This window comes from Calonectris borealis, chromosome 12, assembly GCF_964195595.1.
Source record: "Calonectris borealis chromosome 12, bCalBor7.hap1.2, whole genome shotgun sequence".
NCBI lineage: Eukaryota > Metazoa > Chordata > Aves > Procellariiformes > Procellariidae > Calonectris > Calonectris borealis.
Genome location: NC_134323.1, coordinates 2,207,584 through 2,227,454, shown reverse-complemented (window position 1 = coordinate 2,227,454; position 19,871 = coordinate 2,207,584). Strand labels below are relative to the sequence as shown.

The window sequence follows — 19,871 nt, the reverse complement described above, 5'->3', positions numbered from 1 at the left end:
ATTCCCCCATCCCGCCCCCAGGGATGGCCATACTCCCGTTCCCTCCGGGGTGCTCCAGTGCCCCCCCATAACCCACCCCAGCCCCCCCCCGGAGCGTGGCCGTGTGCCCAATCCCCTCCCCTGTGGGTGCCCCGTACCCCCCCCCCACCCCGGAGCAGGGCACCTGCCGCGGGGCGGAGCCTCCCCCACCCAAGCCCCGCCCCCCTACTGGCGCTGTCCAACGGGCGGCGAGGGGGCGTGGCATGTCCGGGCGGCATATGCATGTATGCAGATGAGCAGGTGCGGGCAGAGCGCGGCGGCGCGGGCAGCGGGACGGGCAGCGGGACGGGCGGGGGGGGCCATGGCGGCGCCGCGCTCCTTCAGCGCCGCCGAGGTGCGGGCGCGCTGCGCGCAGGGCGCCTGCCTGGTCCGCTGCCGCCGCCGCCTCTACGACCTGAGCGGCTTCGTGCGGCTGCACCCGGGCGGCGAGCAGCTGCTGCGGCGGCGGGCCGGCACCGACGTGAGCGCCGCGCTGGACGGGCCGCCCCACCGGCACTCCGCCAACGCCCGCCGCTGGCTGGAGCAGTACTACGTGGGGGAGATGGAGCCCGGCGAGGAGCAGGTACCGCCGGCCGCTCCGGGCTGCCCCGGGGCCGGGCTGGATGGGGCCTGGGGGGCTGGCCCGGGTCTGGGATGTACAGAGTCTATGGGGTGTCCCGGGTCCGGGCTGGGCGGGCTCTGAGCAGTGCGGGGTCTAGAGAGCACCCCAAGTCCAGGGTGCACAGGGTCTGAGCCATACAGGGTCTATAGGGCACCCCGGCTCCGGGCTGTGCAGGGTCTGAGCCGCGCAGGGTCTATAGGGCACCCCGGATCTGAGCCGTGCAGGGTCTGAGCCGTACAGGGTCTATAGGGCACCCCGGGTCTGAGCCATGCAGGGTCTGAGCTGTACAGGGTCTATAGGGCACCCCGGGTCCGGGCTGTGTAGAGTCTGAGCCGTAGAGGGTCTATAGGGCACCCCGGATCCGGGCTGTGCAGGGTCTGAGCCATATAGGTTCTATAGGGCACCCTGGGTCCGGGCTGTGCAGGGCCTGAGCTGTACAGGGTCTATAGGGCACCCTGGGTCCGGGCTGTGTAGATTCTGAGCCGCGCAGGGTCTATAGGGCACCCCGGATCCGGGCTGTGCAGGGTCTGAGCTGTACAGGGTCTATAGGGCACCCTGGGTCCGGGCTGTGTAGATTCTGAGCCGTAGAGGGTCTATAGGGCACCCCGGGTCCGGGCTGTGCAGGATCTGAGCCATATAGGTTCTATAGGGCACCCTGCGTCCGGGCTGTGCAGGGTCTGAGCAGTGCGGTGTCTATAGAGCACTCCGAGTCCAGGGTGCACAGGGTCTGAGCCATACAGGGTCTATAAGGTACCCTGGGTCGGGGCTGTGCAGGGTCTGAGCTGCGCAGGGTCTATAGGGCACCCCGGGTCTGAGCCGTGCAGGGTCTGAGCTGTACAGGGTCTATAGGGCACCCCAGATTTGAGCTGCGCAGGGTCTATAGGGCACCCCGGGTCTGGATCATGCAAGGTCTGAGCCATACAGGGTCTATAGGGCACCCTGGGTCCGGGCTGTGCAGGGTCTGAGCCATGCAGGGTCTATAGGGCACCCCGGGTCTGGGTTGCGCAGGGTCCGATCCATACAGGGCATGCAGAGGCTGTATAGGGTCTGGGGTGTATGGGGCATGGAGTCTTTGGGGTGCACGTAGCGTATAGGGTGTATAGGGCACCCAGGTCCAGGACTGAGCTGTATGGGACATGGTGTGTGTTGGGTGTGAGCTGCACGGGACGCTCGGGGTCCAGGCCTTGGAGGGTCTGGGGCATACGGGGCACGAGGGCTGTATGGGGCAGGGGGTGCTTGAGGCTCCCAGGGTCCTGCATGGGTGGTGCCTGCGCTACGGGGTGCAAAGGTCCCAGCTGTATGGGGCGTGCTGGCTCCGGGGAGGTCTGTGGGGCTGGGGTCTCTGGGTCCCGAGGCGCAGAGGGTCCCGAGGCGCAGAGGGTCCTGGCTCCTCAGGGCCTGAGACAAACCATGACCCAGGCGCACAGAGTCTATGGAGTCTATGGGGTCATGGGCGACCCCGGCGTGCCAGCGCGGCGTGGAGGTGTAGGGGTCTCCGAAGGGGTATGAGAGATGGGGACGTACAGCTCGGTGTTGGTTCTAGCAAGACCGTGTGGCACAGGGTGGGCGATGGGACAGGGCACCCTTCCTGGCACCACCAACGCTCAGCCAAGGACCGGGGTGCTGGGCGCCGGGGACTTACCGGCGATGAGCGGCCGCTGCTGGGGAGAGGAGCCCAGCCACCTCCCTAACTGCCCGGGCACGGGGAAGGGGTGGCCGTGACTCAGCGCCGTCCCCACCGTGCCAGCCCCACGCTCAGCCGCTGCCCAGGCGGAAGGGAAAACGCCCCGGGGAAGTGCCGCCGCCATCGCCGGGTGAACTTCCAGCAGGCAGCGTGGCACCGGGAGCTGCCGTCCCAATTACCTTGCATGATCCAGCGGGCCCAGCCAGCCCCCTTTGCCAGCCCAGCGGTCACTTTCCCCTCAGGACATCCCAGCAGGGTCGGTGACCGGTCGGTCCCTCCGAGCTGGTTGTTTGCACTCGCTGGTTCCCCTCCCCGCGGCGCGCCCTCGGCCCCGATCGGCGGCAGCGCCACAGACGGGGCTTTGTTCGGCCTCGGTGCGATGCCTGCTCTTTCCCTGGATCCCGGTGATGGCACCTCCTCTGTTGGGACACTCGTTACCGCCGCCTCCTCGCAGGCGTGACGAGCCCAACGGGTTGGGGCGAAGGAAGGTACCGGACAAACAAGTTCTCGCGCCACAGCCTGCGCCGAGGGGAATTGCCACCGTCCCAATGCAAATACACGGCGTGATAACGCTGGGGCGCAGGAGATCAGACGCTACCTGGCACTAGATAAACCATCCCGGGCTGTAACACAGCGGGGGGAGGGAAAAAAAGCTGCCTGCTGCACGGCGAGGCTGGCCATGCTGCGTCCGGCATGCGCCTGATGTGCGAGCTGCTCTGCTTTGCCACCCCCCAAAAATCCCCCGACAGAGGGAGTCGATGCGTGGGTTCTTGCTTTGGCTGCTTTTGGGCAGATGTACCCCAAGCAGCTCTTTGAAAGAGGCGTTGCATGGCCCCGGTCCGGCTCCGGACCCCCGCAGCTTTGCCGGTGCCCGTCGGAGGTCCCAGGGCTGCACCATCCCCGTGCCGAGGGACGCGGGAGCCTGTGGTCGCGCAGGCATCCAGCATCCCCCCTGCTTACGCCCAGGGACTTTGAGGGTTTAGGAAAAGGGGTGGGGGGGAAAAAGTGTTAATGGAGGAGGGATGAAGAGGAAGAGGAGAGCCAGCCTTCATCCCGCCAACACGCCTCTCCGCACCCCTTCCTGCGGCTCTCAGGGGCTCAGCTTTATCCTTCGGCTGCAGGTCCCTCTTCTGCGTCACCCCGTTTGGCTAAGGACAAATTAACCCCCAAACTTTTTATCTATGCAAACAGAATGTATAGGGGAGATCAAAGCAAGAAGCGATAATTACCTAAAGTAGACAGTGGATTTTAACAGCCTTGCTAGAGGGAAAATGGATCATCTAATTACCCCTCCAATTTAAGCAATGAGAAACTTTCATCACAGCCTCTTTGGGGTGCATGACGTGGCCGTGAGTCTCGGTAAATCCCCCGTCCCTCTCGGGGCTGGTGTCCTCCCCTTCCTCTCACCGCATTGCCGCGTGTCGGGCTTGCCCTGGCTCCCCGTCCCAGCCTGAGCTCGCTTAAACGTAGGCGCTCACGCGTTATTCGGAGGTGGTGTAACAAGAAGTGGCTTTTTTTTATTATTATTATCATTAGAGCAAGTTAAATTCAACCTCCTTTTAACAGTCCTGCTGCACCCAGTGTTTAATGGGCTGAGAGGCAGCCTCGGGGGGCTCTGCCAGTCGCTGCCCGGGGACCGCCATACTGGTGGGATGGTGATGCTGGGAGCGTGCCGCCGCGGGCGGGGACCTCGCTTGGGCTCCCTGTGCCTCGTGGGGTGTCCTCGTGCTACGCGCCTGAGCCTGCATTGCCACCGCAGCTTGTCCCGTGTGGGCATCGGGAATTCGAGCCGTTTAGGAGCTCGGTGAAGGTGCTGGAGGCTCCGGGGCGATGCAGAGGCACGGCAGGGCTCCTGCGGGCTTTGGCTCACTGGGCGAACGGGTACGGGTGGGAAAATTGGGTCTGGGCTGCTGGCGGAGCAGCCGTCTGCAGGCAGCATCGCCCCGCTTGGGCCAGGGGGAGGCTTCCAGCTCTTCCTCCTGCCTGCGTCCCAGGCACATCGGACCCCGCGCCGGACCGTCCCTCCGGTCTGTACCTCCTGCCTTGTTTTTTCTTTTAACACCCCAAGCCCTGATGCGGGGCAGCACCGGGGCGGCGTAGCTGGCACAGGACCGGCGCCGAGCTCCCCACGGCCCTGCCTGACCCACGCAGGGCAGTGGGATGCTCGGAGGTGGATGTCGGGTCACCCGGTCACCGCGTCACGCCGTGCCCTGGGTGTCTGGCCCCGTTGCCTCATGGCAGGAGAGCCACCACCTCGCGGGTGCTGCCGCTCGCCGGGGCGGCGGCGCGGGAAGGCAGCGCTTCATAGGCGTTAACTTTCCCTTCGTTACATCAGGCCTCTTGCGCACCTTTCCTGGCAGGACCTGTTTGCCTGGGGACGACTCGGATGCATCAGCATCACCCACGGGCGACAGGCAGAGCCCGGCGCTTGCAAAGACCCCTTCAGCCTCCTTCGAACCCACCTTTTACTTTGAGGAGGAGGAGGTCGGCAGAAGCCCGGGTGCTGGTGGGGCTCGGTCCCCGCGGGGCCCCTGCGCGCTCGGGGCAGGCAGGAGCATGCCGCCGCTCCGGGGAGCGAGCCGGGGCATGCAGGCATGGCTTGCATCCCAGTTGCGCCACGGCTACCGGTTCTTTCAGTGCCAGCCCTGGGGTGAACAAGAGGAGAGCCTTCCTTCTGCTCCCCGGCCGAGGAAGAGGAGGAGGAGGTGACTCAGGCGAGGCTGGGCGCTGGAAGGGAGCTGCCGTAGCACGCAGGGCGATGGCATCTCACTGGTCCTCCCCAGCCTGGGTGCTGCCGGCAAGGTCCGAGCCCCCCATCCGCCTCCCTGACCCGGGAGGACGGGGAAGCCTCCGGCCATGACGCGGTGCTCGGGCATCCGAGGGCAGGGGAGTTGGAGGCGTGTGGACATTTCGGAAAGGGGAGGAGAGGTGCCGGGGGGTTGCGTCAGCCCGGCTTTCTTAAGCATCCTTCCTGCTGCCGGTGAGGCTGCGGTGCAAGCGTTGAGGTGGAGAGCACGGGCTCATTTCTCGGGGGATGGAGAAGCTGTCTCTCTCTCTCTTAAAGCCAAATTTTCTTCCAAAGCACCCACGGGGAAGAGGCAAAACCATAACTTGACCATCCTCGGCTGGATTTCAAGGCATCCCACCTCCCCCGGGGCGTCAGGATGTCTGGCTGAAGGACGGAGCGGGCAAAGCTAAAAATAGGGGTGGGGACCCTCGCAGAGGAAGGTGTGGTGGTCCACGGCACCAGCTCATGCCGGCGCTCTGCCTGCGGTAAAATTGGTGCCTGCTCAAGTCCAACCTGGCTGGAAATACCCCCCGCCTGCCCTGCCCGCTCCCCAGGGCGAGGGGCTGCCTCGGGGCTGGGTAGCGCAGCTCCCGCACCGGTGGGATGAGGCTGGAAATCCGGCTAGCCCAGGAAAGGGGGTGGGAGCCCAGCCGGCAAGGAGTGTCCACTGTTGGCAAACAGCGCCCGGGCCCTGCCTTGGCGTCACCAACGTGGCATGGAGTAAAGTCCTGTCCACCCCGGCGAGGTGACACCGGTCTTCCTGCATCCCAGCTCCTCCCGCGGCTGCCGGGGAGGGGGTTTATTCCCGACAGGGATACGATGCCCTCGCGTCCCTCAAGGGAATCGCATCCCTCTCGGAGCAGCGGGGAGAGCGTCCGTCGAGGAGCCCCGCTTGCGCCGCGGCTGCCGGGAGAAAACCCTTCCTCGCTGCAAGCGGCACAGCTGGAAACGCCGGCGGGCATTGCTGTGCCGGGGCTGCTGGGCCGCGCCGTACCCTGCTGCCGGGTTAATGGGTAACTCAAGGTGACAAAACGGGAGAGAAGGCATGTTTGGCACGTCCTGCCCGGGAGTCGGCGGGCTGCCGGCGCTGCTGCCGGGGGGCACGGCCAGCTCGGGGCTTGCACAGGCACGCTGCGGCCTCGCCAAGCCCCCCCGTCGGCGGCAGGGCCGGCGCCGGAGCTGGCAGGGCCACGGGAAGGAGGCCGGTGCTGGCAGCCGGCGTTGCGTTTGCTTCCAAGCATCAGCCAAGGCAGGTTTCTCCTGTTTCTCAGCCAGCCCTGGCAGCGGGACCGCAGCCGGGGCTTCAGCCTGCCGCCGCCGCACCAGCGCGTGCCCCGGGCCTCGGCGTGCCCTCTCTAGCCAAAACCAAGCCCCCACCCCATCTTGCACAGCCTGTGGCGAAGGTGTCCGGCCTTCAAGGGACATTTTGCCTTTTTCCCCGGGGCGAGCTCCCTCCCGCTGTGTTTTTTTCCCCCATGCCTGGAGCCAGGGTGGTGGCACCGGTCGTGCCACGCTCCCGGCTCTGGCAGCCCAGCTTCCTCCGGGATCGAAACGCCGAGCTGGACTTTTGCCGGAGAGCAGCGGGATGGGGAGGAGGGAGCCCGGCGTCGGCGTTGTGAGCGCTATCCCGGCGATGCCCCTCACTTTGCCGGCGGCGGGGCTGGCTCGGGCTGGTGCTCGCCGGGCTGCTGGCCTGCGGGAAGGTGAGCTGTGCTACGGCACTGCCCGTCTGCAAGGGGAAACGCTGGCCAAGGGCCCGCGAGCCTCCGCTTTGCAACGCCCAAGCACCGGCGCCCGCTGCCCTCCCGGCAGCACAGCGGGGTGATCCGAAAAGCGGGCTTGGGGAGGGGTTCCCAAAAAGACCCGAGCGCGCAATGCTCGGCGCGTGGTTCAAAGGGCAGCAGGGCTCGCCGGCAGCCGCATCCCTTGGGAACCTGCTCTGCAGGAACTGACTGGCTTAAATTCATCAGATTTTTTCCCTTATTTATTTAGCAGGCAGGCGCGAGCTCTCTCTGCCCGTGCCCCTGGGTGGCACGGCCACCGCCGCCCCCGACTGCGGTCTGCTGCCGGTGTTTCACCGCGGGGTTTTCCTTCTCTTTTCAGAGCGACCCCGAGCCGGCGGATGAGGAGGCGGGGGATGCCGCAGCCCAGACCCCAACGCGGATGGATCCCCGCTGTAAAACAGTGGACGTGGAGAAGGTAAGAGCCGGGGGTTTCTCCGGCACGGTGTTTGCCAGAGAGCTCTCGGGGGAGACCAGGTCTCCTCGTCCCCGCAGGAGCGCTGGCTTTCGGCTGACCCTCGGGATGGGAGGGATGCCGGGAGGGAGCCGATCCGGCTGCTCCTGCCCTTTCTGCCGGCGCAGACGACATCGCTCGCGCTTTATTGCCCAGGCGTGGCCACGCTGGGAGGCTCCTGCCGTGGCGGCGTGGGCGGAGATGGCTTTCTCTGACAGCGGCTGTGCCCTTCGAGCGGGACGTGCTGCCAAGCCGCACCTTGCTTGCTTGCTTTATTTTTTTTTTCCTTGCTTTATTTTTTTTTTTTCTTTCATTTTTTCTTCTTGACTGAGCACCCATAATGAGCACTAAGGGATCCCCCAGCCCGGGCAGGGCAATCCCCGTGCACGCTGGGTGCTCCCTGCCCTGCCAGCTCCTCTCTGAGCATGCCACGGGAGCGGGGGATCGTCCCCAAGGTGCCTTTGGATGTCCCTGCCCTTCGTGCCTCTGTGCCTTGCACAGCCCCGGCTCGTTGGCGAGCGCGTTTTTATCTTGCAAAAGGGTTTGGGGTTTTTTTTTTTTTTGAGCAGAACACCTTTCACCCACCCCTCTTAATATTTTGCTGCTGGCCGCCTTTGAAAGCGAACCTGCCGTCCCAAAGTGACCTTTTTGCTCTAACTTTTGCCCGACTTCCACGACGGAGGGTGTCTCCATCCACGCACCCGCTGCGGGCTGGGGTTGTTTCCCCTCCTGTGCAATCACGTCCGTCCTTGCCTGGAGCCCCAAAACCCATGGCCATCTCAGCTCCTTGCCCTGAAATGCCCCAAGCTGAGCCACCCCCCCACCACCGCTGCCAAATGACCGCCGGCACAGCCCGGGGCGCTGGGTTGCCGCGCCGGTGCTGCGTGGCACAGGACGGCCGATGGAGAGCTGCCAGGCCCAGGGCTCGGCCGGGCGAGCGCGGTTTCTGTCTGGGGGCAGGGGTGGGACCGAGAAACCACCTTATCTGGCCGGGCCAGCAGAAGACGCGTCCGGGGATGCTGAGCGGCGGCAGAGGCGGTGCTGCCGGTTGGGTCTCTTTGTTTTCGTCCCGCGCAGACATGCGCGCCCGCACGGGTCCCTTCTGGCTCTTACATCCATCTGAACGCAGCCATGCGCTGGAGCAGCGACGGGCGTTTCCGTTCCTGTCCTGTATCCCTGCTCCCCATCCCTTTCTGCTTCGCTTCTCGCTGCTGTGGCCACCCCACGTGTCCTCTCCGCAAGGAGAAAAGCCCTTGGTGGGGGCAATGCCACGGGGACGGGCTCCGCGTCCTACCGGCAGCTCGCTGGCACAGCTAGCGAGCGGGAAGGATCACTGCTCGCTATCTAATCTTGGCAGCTCCTGGGGGGGAAAGAGCTGCGGTTATCAGGGGCTGATGCTGAGCCAGGTCCAGGTACAGCTGCCTTCACCTTGAACCGCCAGCAGGTAGCCGGTGGCACGGGGGCGAGCTCAGCCCCGCATTCGTGGGTAGATGGGGCTGGTTCTGCTTGCCTGCCTCGTGCCGGTGCTTGCAGGGAGCTCAGGGCTTGCTTGGAGCAAGAAGCAGCTGCTTGTGGGGCATGGGAAGGGGTTTGCAGCCCAAAATCCTGCAGCTGCGGCGCAGCTTTGTGCCCGGTACCGAGGCGGCGTGTGGGTCCCACGGGGGTACAACCGCTGTCTGCTCCCTCAGGACCTGGTGGACTGGCAGAAGCCCTTGCTGTGGCAGGTGGGCTACTTGGGGGAGAAGTACGACGAGTGGGTGCACCAGCCCGTGGATCGGCCCATCCGCCTCTTCCACTCGGATATCCTTGAGTCCCTCTCCAAGACGGCGTGGTGAGCCCCCGGGGGTCTGCGCCGTGCCCCGGCCGGTGCCTCCACGGGGAGGGGGGGGACGGCTCGCCACCCGGCGGGACGCTCCCGCTGACATCTCCCTCTACCCCATAGGTATGTGGTGTTCATGGTGTGGGCCCCCGTGGTGCTCTATCTCAGCTGGGTCAGCTACACCTCCCTCGCCCAGGGCAACACCAGGCTCTTCTCCTCCTTCACCACAGGTACGAGCAGCGGTGAAGCCTTTGGGCTCGGCTCGCTGGCCCCGCTCTGGGTCCAGGGGCAGGACAGCCATGGGTGGGGGGAGACCTCTGCACCCCTTCTGCATCCCCCCTTCCGTGCATGCTCACCACCAGCCGCATGCAAGAGCAGCGGGTGAGCCTGCGGCCACCGGCACGTCCCTGCACGAAGCCGCCTACGCTGCTTTAAAGCCTGAGCTCGCCCACCTCCATCCCTTCCTCTCGCCCACGCGATTCGGTCCCCCCGGGGGGATCGATAGAGGCACAGAGCCTGCTCCCTCTTGCCTCCCTTCCCTCCGTCCCCAAAACCGAGCCCCACCGGTGCTGCGGTGCATGCCACCCCCCGCTGCCGCCCACCCCAGGCCGCGGCTGAATGCCGGCGCGGCGGGCGAACAAACCCTGCTCTCAGTGCCGCCGGCATCGCACAGTGCGGGGCTTGTTTGCCCGAAGCGCCTGCCCTTGAATCTCCCACTGTCTGCTCCCCCCGGCAATAACAAGCGTGGCCGGGGCAGGCTGTCGTCTTTGTTGTGCTTTTTTTTTTTTTTTTTTTGCTGGGCTCCCTATTTTTTTTGCAAGGTGCCACCCGGTACCAGCTGGGCCCGGCTGCGGGGTGGAGCACCCACTGCACCGGCACCCCCCCCTGCTCCTTGTGGCATTCAGCACCTTGCTACCAAGGGGTTTTGGGTTTTTTTTTTTTGTTTTTCCCAAAAATGAACAGATTTGGGAGGGATTCGAATTCTGCTAGCGAGGACGCAGGGCTGGCAGCCGGCCCCAAAAGGAGGAGGTGGCTGAAAAATGCTCTGCGGGGGAAAGTGCCCAACAAACCTATTCTTTTTCCCCCAAAATAAAAAAAAAAAACACCAGCAACACTGTTTAACTGTCACAAGTGCCGCCTGCGCAGATAAGGTCCCTCCTGCCTTGTTCTGGTGGGCTGTCCCTGGAGTGCACGTCCAAGCCCCCTTTGGCATCTGGGATGCAGGGGACCCCCCTCGCCGGCTCCTTGCGGCAGCGAAAAGCCGACTGTTTCCGTAAAGAGTGTAAATTAATGCGAATCAAAGGAAAATGGGGTTTAGGACGGTGCTTGGGAAGGTAGCTCCCTGGGGAAGCTCAGGGCAGGAGGCAGGTGAGAGGTGAGAGGGAGGGAGAGCCGAGCTTCACCCGGATGCCGATGGGAGGATGGCGATGGATAAGAGCACCCGCACGTCGCCTGCCCTGCTGACCGCTGCACGTCTCGTTGTGTAGAGTACTCCATCCCCGTCCACAAATACTACTTCCCCTTCATCTTCCTCCTGGGGATGTTCCTGTGGTCCCTGCTAGAGTACCTCATCCATCGCTTTGTCTTCCACATGAAGCCACCCGCTAGTAACTACTATCTCATCACCCTGCATTTCTTGCTGCATGGGCAGCATCACAAGGTGAGTCGCAGCTTACGCCTCCGCCGGCGCCCGCCGGGCCGTGGGAACGGTGGCCTTTGCTCAGACGGAGCCTGTTCGTGCGTGTTCAACGTGACTTGTGGCATCTTCGCCCCAAGCGGGGCCCTTACCTAATACCGGCGAGGGCTGCAGGACGGGCTCGGAGGAGCTGGAGTTAAACCTGCGAGCTCCGGTTGGGCGAGGGGGAAGACCAAAAAAGCCATGGGCTCCCTCTAGCTTCGCTGGAGGAAACGTCCCCGTGGAGCTTGGGGACCTGCTAGCCAAAGCCACCGGCTGCCCGGCCACCTCGGCATGGGCGAGGGGCTGCTCTCGCCACCGGGTACATCTTTTGGGGAGGGTTTCTAGGGGCTGCTTTGGTGTTGGCTTTTCCCAAATGGGCGTCCCCAATGCTTGGCAGGGATGGGCTGGGGGATGTGGGGTGAACTGGGAGCTGCCTGTCCCACCGTCCTTCTCCGCTTCCAGTCTCCCTTCGACAGTTCCCGCCTGGTCTTCCCTCCCGTGCCGGCCTCGCTGGTGATCGGCTTCTTCTACGGCGTCCTGCAACTCCTGCTGCCCGAGGTGCTGGGGCTCTCGGTGTTTGTCGGGGGGCTCTGCGGCTACGTCGTCTACGACATGATGCACTATTACCTCCACTACGGCTCGCCGAAGAAAGGCACCTACCTGTACGGGCTGAAGGCTTATCACGTCAAGCACCACTTTGAACACCAAAAATCAGGTAGCGCCGCCTTTCCCGCGTGTGCCGGCGGGGGCAAAGGCTGTCGAAGCCCAGCCTGCCTGCAAGTGTGCAGCTGATGCTCTGAAAAATTTGGCGTTCGGGGTTTGGGGAGGGGAAACCCAAGAGCCGTGTCACTGGGGAAGCGATGTACGAGGTGCTGCAGCCCCATGGGGCACGTTTCTCAGCCCCTGAAGTTGAGGATGGGGAGTCGGCGTGGCGCGGGGGCGAAGGCAGCGGTCCATCTTGCCGGCGGGCACCAGTGCCACCCGGGGATGCCGGGGCGGAGGCAGAGCCCCCGCGGCGCTGGGACGTGGGTGCCTGTCCCCGCCCAGGGCAGCACCTCCTCCTGCTGGGAGGCGTTGGCGGGCGCAGGGTGAGGCCCTGGGCTTCCCCGGGTCCGCCCCACACCTTCCCCAGCCCGGTGCTTGCTCAACCTGCCCTTTGCCCGGTTTCCTAGGAGAAAACGCCCCGTCCAGATAAGCTATCGTCCATGGGGCTGGTGGCATGGCCCAGCCAGCTCCTTCTGCTCCCTGTGCCCTTTCTCCTCACCCTCCCCTTGCCTTCCTCCCTCCCGGAAATGTGGGCGCTCCTCCCTCGCCAACTCCTCCAGAGGGACTGCCTGGCCCCAGCATCACTGTCAGCCGTCGTCACCTTTGCAACCCAGCTGGGTGATGTCCCATCCTGGCCACGTGCCCCTCGTGATAGCGGCTTCCAGCCCTGCTGGTCTCGGTGACGGTGGCACTGGCTCGGTTAACATCGAGCGAGCTGTGCCCTGTCCCCTGCGGCATCCCGGTGATGACCGTGCCGTGGGCTGAGTGCTCTCTCCCCTGCCCGCAGGCTTCGGCATCAGCACCCGCTTCTGGGATCACCCCTTCCGGACGCTCATCCCCGAGGAGACCTTCGAGAAAGAGGACTGACGGCCCCGGCGCGGTGCCCGGCTGCTGGCTCCATCCCTCCAGGGCTGGGGCTAGCCCTCGGCAAGGCCGGCTGGCCCCTGCTCCCTTCCCGGGGGCTGTGCCACAGCAGTGGCCCTGCACCGGAGCATCCCCGTGGTGCACTGTGGTCCAGCTGCGGCACTACCAAGGGGGACGGGGGGGCGAGGATGCGGGGAAAGGGGAGGAGGAGGTTGCGGGGCTCCCTGGGGGGCTCCTGCCCCTTCCTCGCCGCCCTCCCGCTCCAGGCCACGGATGCGCGGGCAGGTCTGCTGCCCGAGAGATGAAGTGCCCGATGCCGCCTCCCTCCTCCGCCCTGGCACCTCGCTGGAGCCCCCCCGAGCCCCGTGGCCCTCCCGGGGTGCCCCCTCCCCGGGGTGCCCAACATGCTGCAGTTAACCCCATCACCTAACTCGTGCTGAGGGGCTTCCGTATCCCGGGTCCTTCTCCTGGTCCGATCCCAGCGCAGGATTTTCTTGGCCTGCGGCCCCTGGGATGGGGATCCCGCGGGTCTCGATTTTGCCTTTTTCTAACCAGTGCACCCATATCTCTCTGCCAGATTTATCAAGTTCATGTTTTTTGTAGACATTGGCTACTTGAAACTCAAACTCCAATGAACAGAATTGCTACGAGATGCCTTTTTTTGCTGATCCTGTGATTTTTTTTTTTTTTCCCCCCCTAATGTTTACTGCGGATATTTAAAGGTTTGGAATAAAGTTATATGTAAAACTGTAGACACTACAATTGTAAATAAACTGTATATTTTGAAAAATAAAGCCTTTTAAAAAGGGTCTGGCAAACGTATCCCTTGGGGCTGCTCCCACTTTCTCCCACTCTCGGTGCATCCCTTCCCAGGCGCCGATGGCCCTCGGTGCCGCGGTACCTTGCGGTCGCTTTTCTCGGCTCCCCACGCTGACGAAAGCCCTGTCATCGACCATGGTGGTAGCGAAGGAGATGCTCTTTGCAGGGGGGAATGGCAGCAAACCTGCATGACCCCGGGCTCTCAGTAAGCGGAAGATGGTCAGAGCCACCGCTCACTTCTCCGAAGTTGGGCAACAGCCTCACGTGCCGCCCCGTACTTCCCAAAATCAGCTTGGCTCTGACGAAGCCAGCCGCAAAGCTTCCTGCGCTCCCGGCAGAGGTCAAGCGCCGTTTCCAGCACTTCCTTTGATGCTGGGGGTCCTGGGGCTGCAGGGATAGGGAGGGGAACAGAAGGTCCCAAAGGATCAGCATCCCTCATGCAGGACTCTGGAGCGTCCTGCTGCCCAGTGCGGGAAGCTCAGCGGGGCACAGAGCTGATGCCGAGGGTGTTAGAGTGCCCTAGGCAAGCCTTGCTGGAGCTGACGGCCCAGCAGAAGGGGTTGGGGTGCTCAAAATAGCAGCAAGTGTCAATATGGAGGGCACAGCCTCCCCCCATCCCCTTCTTCCCGATGCACTTCCTCCAGGCAATTCCTTCTTCCAGCTGGCAAAACCCAGCACGGGGGCATACAGCCGGCCTGGCCCCTTCCTCTGCCACCCCGAGCGGCTTTCTCAGAACGGGGAGCCAGGGTGGTGTGGGAAGCCGCGGCGGGTTGCACAATGCCCCTTCCGCTGCCGGCGGGAGCAGTGGCCAGGGAAAGCACCCTATAAATTCACACTCCTCCTGCCGTGCCTCTCCAGTCTGCAGAGGCAGCCGAGGCGGAGGCGAGCGAAGCGGGGCCAGGTAAACCCAGCTGATTTCTCTTAGCAAGCGGACGAGCTTCTTCCTTGGGGGCCGTGCTGGAAAGAACCTGAAGAGGAAGGGAGAGTGGCTGCAGCTTGTTTCTGGGTACGTTTCTGCCTCGTTTCTAGCTGGTAGAGCCCGGCACCCCTCTCTCAGTGCTCGCTGCATTAACGGCACGGGTGGCTGCTGCTAATTTCCCCACAACTGGGGCAGTTTTCTGTCCCTGCTGCCTGGATGTGGGCTGGGGAGCAGGGACCGTCCCTGTGGGGATGCTGAGCACATAGAAAGAGTTTGATTTAAAATCTTAAGCGGGCAATACAGGGCTACAGGGAGAAAATATGGAGAAGTCGGGGATGTTGAGGCTGTGAAGGTGTGAAAGCTGGATGGATGATAACAGAGAAAGACATTGGCTAGAAATGAAAATGGATCTTTATGGTCAAAAAAGTAGGCTTTGTGGGCAGGACCCCAGGGTGGCCGGTGCCAGGGAGTGCTGCCTGGGGGATGCTCCTTGGATCATCACTGACCCTGCTCGTCTGTGTGTAAGCTCTCTGGGTATGGCTAACACTAAATTAATTTACATAAATCAAGCCCAAATATCTCTTGCTGATGCGGAGCAAGATGTATCAATACTGCTGCTACCGATGTCTCTGCAAATGCCCGCTCTGGTCTGCAGAAGCAGCCGCAGTGCCAGGCAAAGCAGAGAAAGCAAAGGAGATGGAGGAGATATAAGGGGCTATAGGAGACCTGGAGGGTGGCGTGCCATGTTATGGCTGTTCCTTAGGGCGGAAGGCGTGGAAGAGCCACATCCAGCTGATCTCTGAGTGCTGCCCGAGGCTCACCTCCACCAGACACCACCAGCCCATATCCCCGGTGGCCAAGCCCTTTGCTGCAAGCATGGACATCGTGGAGAGGGTCCTCTCCATGGCCCAGGCCATCCACGCCCAATTCGAGCAGGTGAAGTGCTGTAAGCACCAGTGCCAGCGCCTCGTGGAGCGCATCCAGGTCCTGCTGGAGCCCGTGAGGATCCTCAGGGCTCAGCCGCCGAAGCACATCTCCCACCATGAAGAGGAACTGTTGAAGAAGCTGCTCCGGGCACTGGGGGAAGCCCAGAAACTGGTGATGAAATACAGCCAGACCAGCTGGATCCAGAAATTCCTGAGAGCCCACAGTGCCGGCGAGGAGTTCGTCTGGGTGAATGAGAGCCTGGAGGACATCGCCCAGGGGCTCTCGCTCCTGCTGCAAGCAGAGCAAAAGCAGGCTTTCCTGGAGGCTTTCCAGGCAAAGACCTGTCGCAGGCAGGATGCTGAGGACCTGAGGGACGACAGGGCTTTCTTGGACCAGGTGATCGCAAGTAAGTGTGCATTTAGCAAACCCTCTTTCCCTGAGACCAGCGGTTGGCATCTCTTCCCAGCTGCTGCCCAGTTTTGGCTTGATGGCCATGGCAAAGGAGAGCCAAAGGGACATTTAAACCACGAGAAACTAACCGCATCCGTCCTGCATGTTCATCCCGTGGCCCCACCTCTGCACATTTCTCTCCCCAGGTACTGAGGAGCCCGAAGACATGACCGGGGAGATCTATATCAACAGTCAATGTATGGAGAGCAAGGTAGACTGGATGCAAAGCGAGCTGAACAAAATCGTGCACGTGATGGACTGTAAGTTGGCGTCACACCTCTAGGCACGCTGTGCACTGTGTCCTTTCACCTCGAGCCCTACCTAACGTGTCCCTCATTCCCTTCCGGCGCACGGTGAGAGCAGGCTTGAAGAAGGTCAATGTTGGTAAAAGAGAAGACATCACCGAGATCGAGCGGGACCACCTCACTTTCTACAGACACCTGCAGGACACCGAGAGCTACGACCTCTATGAGGGCGAGTACCTCAAGTACCCCGTGGCCATCAAAACCTTCAAGAGGCCGCTGACCACTGACCCCATGTGAGTTGTCCTGGGTGGGAGCAACACGGGGCAGCCAGGAGGGGAGGGTGGCACAGCTCCATGTCATGCCTGGTTCCAGAGATCTCACCGTGCTGTCCCTTTCTGCAGGAAGGTGAGAGACATCTTTGAGAAGGAGATTCAGACCCTGAAGAAGTTTGAGTCTCCAAACATCCTGCGCATGTACGGGATCTGCATTGAGGAGAAAGGTAGGAGGTGTTGCATTTTCCCTCCCCTGCCTGTCCCCGTTGCTAGCTGGTGGCAGATGGTTTGTTGTGGTTCCCTCCCAAGAGGTGGCACAAGGTGGGATGCTCAAGGTTTTGCTTTGCAGATGGGAGCCCCTGCTTCTCCATTGTCATGGAGTACTGTAAGCACGGGACGCTGCGGGATGTGCTGACCAAGCAACGGCATCTTTCCTGGGAGGTCCGCATTCGGATGGCCCTGGGAGCGGCCAGAGGCCTTTACAGGTGAGCTCCTGCCTAAATCAGTAAGTCCACCTGACGATCCACAAGTCGTGCTGAGCTTCCTGATATCTCTCAGTAAGCAGTGGTATCCTGTTTCCACCACCTTGGGACACTGGGATGGGAGGCTGGTGAAGAGGTAGGCAGTGGGTTTGGATGCAGTAGCGCCCATCGCTCCTGGTCACTGGCCCCTATATCTGGCTTCAAGCCTGCAAAGGCCTGGAAGGGAGCACCCCCTTCCCCACACCCATAGGGCAGCTTCAAGAGCACCCTACAGCACAGCTAGTTCTCCTTACGAGTCCTGCTCATCCACAAGGCTCGTTATTTTGCCCACAGTGGCTCTTTCAGCAGCTGCTGGAAACATTGGCTTGGCAGGGTTGGTCCACCAAGACAGGCAGAGAGCTGCTGGCTTCTCTGGGTGGACGTCAGCCCATCCCCTACACAGCAGGAGGGAGCCCTGAGCATGCGTTGCCCTCGGTTCTGTCCGGCTGCAGGTTGCACCAGACGGAGGAGAAGTCCCGACTCCATGGCTGTATCTGCAGTAGCAAGTTCCTGGTGGCTGGGGATTACTGTGTGAAGGTAAGGACCACACTTGGAGAAGCTTTTGGGAGTTTTGTATGTTTTTGTCCATGTCTTTCCGCACCAACACCGAAGGGAATTATGACGGTCCAGAATAACACCCGGGGTAGAGTCATCTCCCCTGTCACCTTAGACACTTAACATCTCAGTTTATAATTATCTCTGGTTTATCACAGCAAAGTAAGCGTTTCTGAGCCATCCACCCTGGGATGAGCTGAAGCTAGGGCAATTCACCTGCCTCCACCTATGGTTTCACTTGCAGAAAGAGCCACGTGCCAGGGAGCATACATGGCTGCATGCCAGCCTTTGCTGCCCAGGGCACCTCGCTCTGTTTTCTCCAGCTCGGGGCAGTCCTCAGCCATGCCACAGGTTTCTGTAGGCTGCATTTCTACCACTTCTTCCTCTTTCTCTCTCTCATTCTCTCAATCAGCTGTCGGGATTTGAGCTGTGTGAAACAGAGTCATCCATCAAGAGAAAAGCCAAGAAGAACTGGAAACAAGTCTCCATGTTGGCTTACATCGCCCCTGAGAACCTGAAAGACATCAGCTACCCCTACAAGAGGCCCTGTGAAATATACAGGTGTGTCTGTCCCTCCCGGGAGAGATGCCCATAAGCAGGCAGATGTCTGGCAGAGTAGCTGTTGAGCTATGGAAGAAGGCCAGGTTTAATCGGACACATGAGCAGCCGTTTGTGGTTGGCATAGCCCAATAGTCCCCTCCGTTAGGAAGGAGCAGAAGGTGGTAGGATCAATGCTGAGACTCTTGCTTGTCTCCTTCCAGCTTCGGGATCGTGCTGTGGGAGATCGCGACGTCCAAAATCCCATTTGAAGGTGAGACAGAAGTATCTCATCCCCCGTGTAAAAGCCACACGGCTCAGTGTGGATGCTGGCTGGTGTTGGATGCTCCCTGCTCCTTCCCAGAGCATCCTGCGGCGTGCGGGCCATCGTGGCAGTGCCTGGTGTGCCTGGCTCTGCACGACAGCTTCATGGCTTCTCCTGGGACTCCAACAGAGTAAAGCATTTCAACATGCTTAAACCACAAACATGCAAATAATTTTTGTCTCTATTTGATGTTCCTGTGCATTGAAGCATAAACACATCTCCTTGCTCCACTGGAGCCCAATGGTGTTCTGCCAAATACGGGGGGTTTCATTGCAGACACAGTTTGGGTGGCTTCTCTGCTGGTTTCTCCATGCCATAGGCTGCAGGAAGGCTCTTGATGTGGCTTTGCACTGGGTTTCCTCCCCAGCACCCATCTGTGGCAGCAAACCTCTGTCCTGACACTCCTGTTTGCACGCGTGTTGTCTAGGCTGCACTCCCCAGGAGATCATAGAGAAAGTCTGCAACCACAATTACCAGGACCCTGTCGGGGAAGATTGTCCTGCAGATCTCCGGAAAGTCATTGAGCAGTGCCGGGCCTTTGACCCTTCCCAACGCCCTTCTGCCGAGGGTAAGTGTCCTGGACATCTGTTCCCCGCTCCACAGGCCCTTTGTATCCCTCAGTCAGCTGCTTCAGGGGACAGTTTGCCCCTTAGTTTCCATACAAATTTGTCTGGCTTTGTGTTTCGGGATCCCTCCTTGATCTACCTTCTTATGCCAACGAGTCCCCTAACACTAGACCTCTCTTTCTCCTGTAGTGTGATGGTTCATACAGTTAACATTTATCCATGCCTTGACAATAATCACTAGTCTGTTCATTTGGCATCACATAAGAGCAAGCTTTTTCTCTCAGACAAGTGCCGAACTGGGAGCAGGGGTGTGTAGGTTAATCCCCACTCAGGTCTTGCAGATCCTGTAAGATGGAGGAGCAGCCACGATACGGTGCAGGAGTATTTCCTGCCTTGGGCTTCAAGCAATAAATTGCAATCTTGGGAATTGCTCCATGGCAGGGAAGATTTCACTGTCTTTGAAGCTGGTCTGGGTCTGAGCAGATAAATAATTGGTCTCCATTGGAAGATTTAGCAGAAACAGCAGGAAAAGATAGAGGAACTTTTCCGGTGCGCTCAAAGGCACAGAGATTGTACCCTTCCCTCAGTTCATCTCTCCAAGGGGAGAAAGCTTCCTTCAAACTCACCCGCCCCATCCTATGGAGGTGGTTTCCATACAAGAGATATGGAGACTGTGCTTAAGAAACCACCCAGCTCCTGCCACGTGCCACGCTCTCTGTGCCTCCATTTCCCAACAGCAGCTCCCCCAGCAGACCCTGCTGCAGGGAATCACCCTGGCTGAAGTGAAAACACCAAAAAATCATGAGAAATGTTGGCAAAGCTGCACTGAGGGCATTTCTTTATTACTCTAATTTAACGCCCAGCTATGCCTGTGTGGTGTGCTGGGCTGGAAGGATGTCTTCTCACAGCTCTTTCCAGGCATCTCTCTGTATACATGGCTGCTTCTCCTTGGGCTGTACTCACCTGGGGCTGCTCAGGGCTGTCCCCCGCTAACGGCTGCCCCGTTGCGCTGGCCTGAGGAGAGAGGGACTTCATGTCCCTGTTGTTATCAGTGAGGGAAAGCTATCTTCTCATCAGGGGGGAAAAAAAAAAGCTTACAACAAATATTCTGTTTTGATTAACGCCATCCTTGTGTTTTGCAGAGATTGTGGACTTGCTGGCTGACCTGGAGAAAAGCAGAAACCAAGGAATTTAACTGCGGAAAGCAGAGTCAGGTGACCAAAACCAGCCAGGTGCCTTGGAAAGCAAGCCCAGGGAAAGCA

General features: G+C 61.2%; 2 protein-coding genes across 2 annotated transcripts; both read left to right on the top strand.

The window, feature by feature from the left end:
* The first annotated feature begins 293 nt into the window (after positions 1-293).
* Positions 294-13,295, top strand: FA2H (fatty acid 2-hydroxylase). Its single transcript, XM_075160974.1, has 7 exons — positions 294-601; positions 7,216-7,311; positions 9,036-9,178; positions 9,290-9,396; positions 10,654-10,826; positions 11,307-11,559; positions 12,397-13,295. Exons 1-7 carry the CDS (start codon positions 341-343, stop codon positions 12,474-12,476), a joined length of 1,113 nt encoding a protein of 370 aa, XP_075017075.1. The 5' UTR covers positions 294-340; the 3' UTR covers positions 12,477-13,295.
* An 869-nt stretch (positions 13,296-14,164) lies between these two features.
* On the top strand, positions 14,165-19,845 carry MLKL (mixed lineage kinase domain like pseudokinase). The gene is made up of 11 exons (XM_075160973.1): positions 14,165-14,298; positions 14,975-15,544; positions 15,735-15,848; positions 15,952-16,126; positions 16,235-16,332; positions 16,455-16,590; positions 17,079-17,163; positions 17,594-17,742; positions 17,943-17,992; positions 18,471-18,611; positions 19,752-19,845. The coding sequence occupies exons 2-11, from the start codon at positions 15,088-15,090 to the stop codon at positions 19,802-19,804; spliced, it is 1,458 nt and encodes a 485-aa protein (XP_075017074.1). The 5' UTR covers positions 14,165-14,298; positions 14,975-15,087; the 3' UTR covers positions 19,805-19,845.
* Positions 19,846-19,871: the final 26 nt, after the last annotated feature.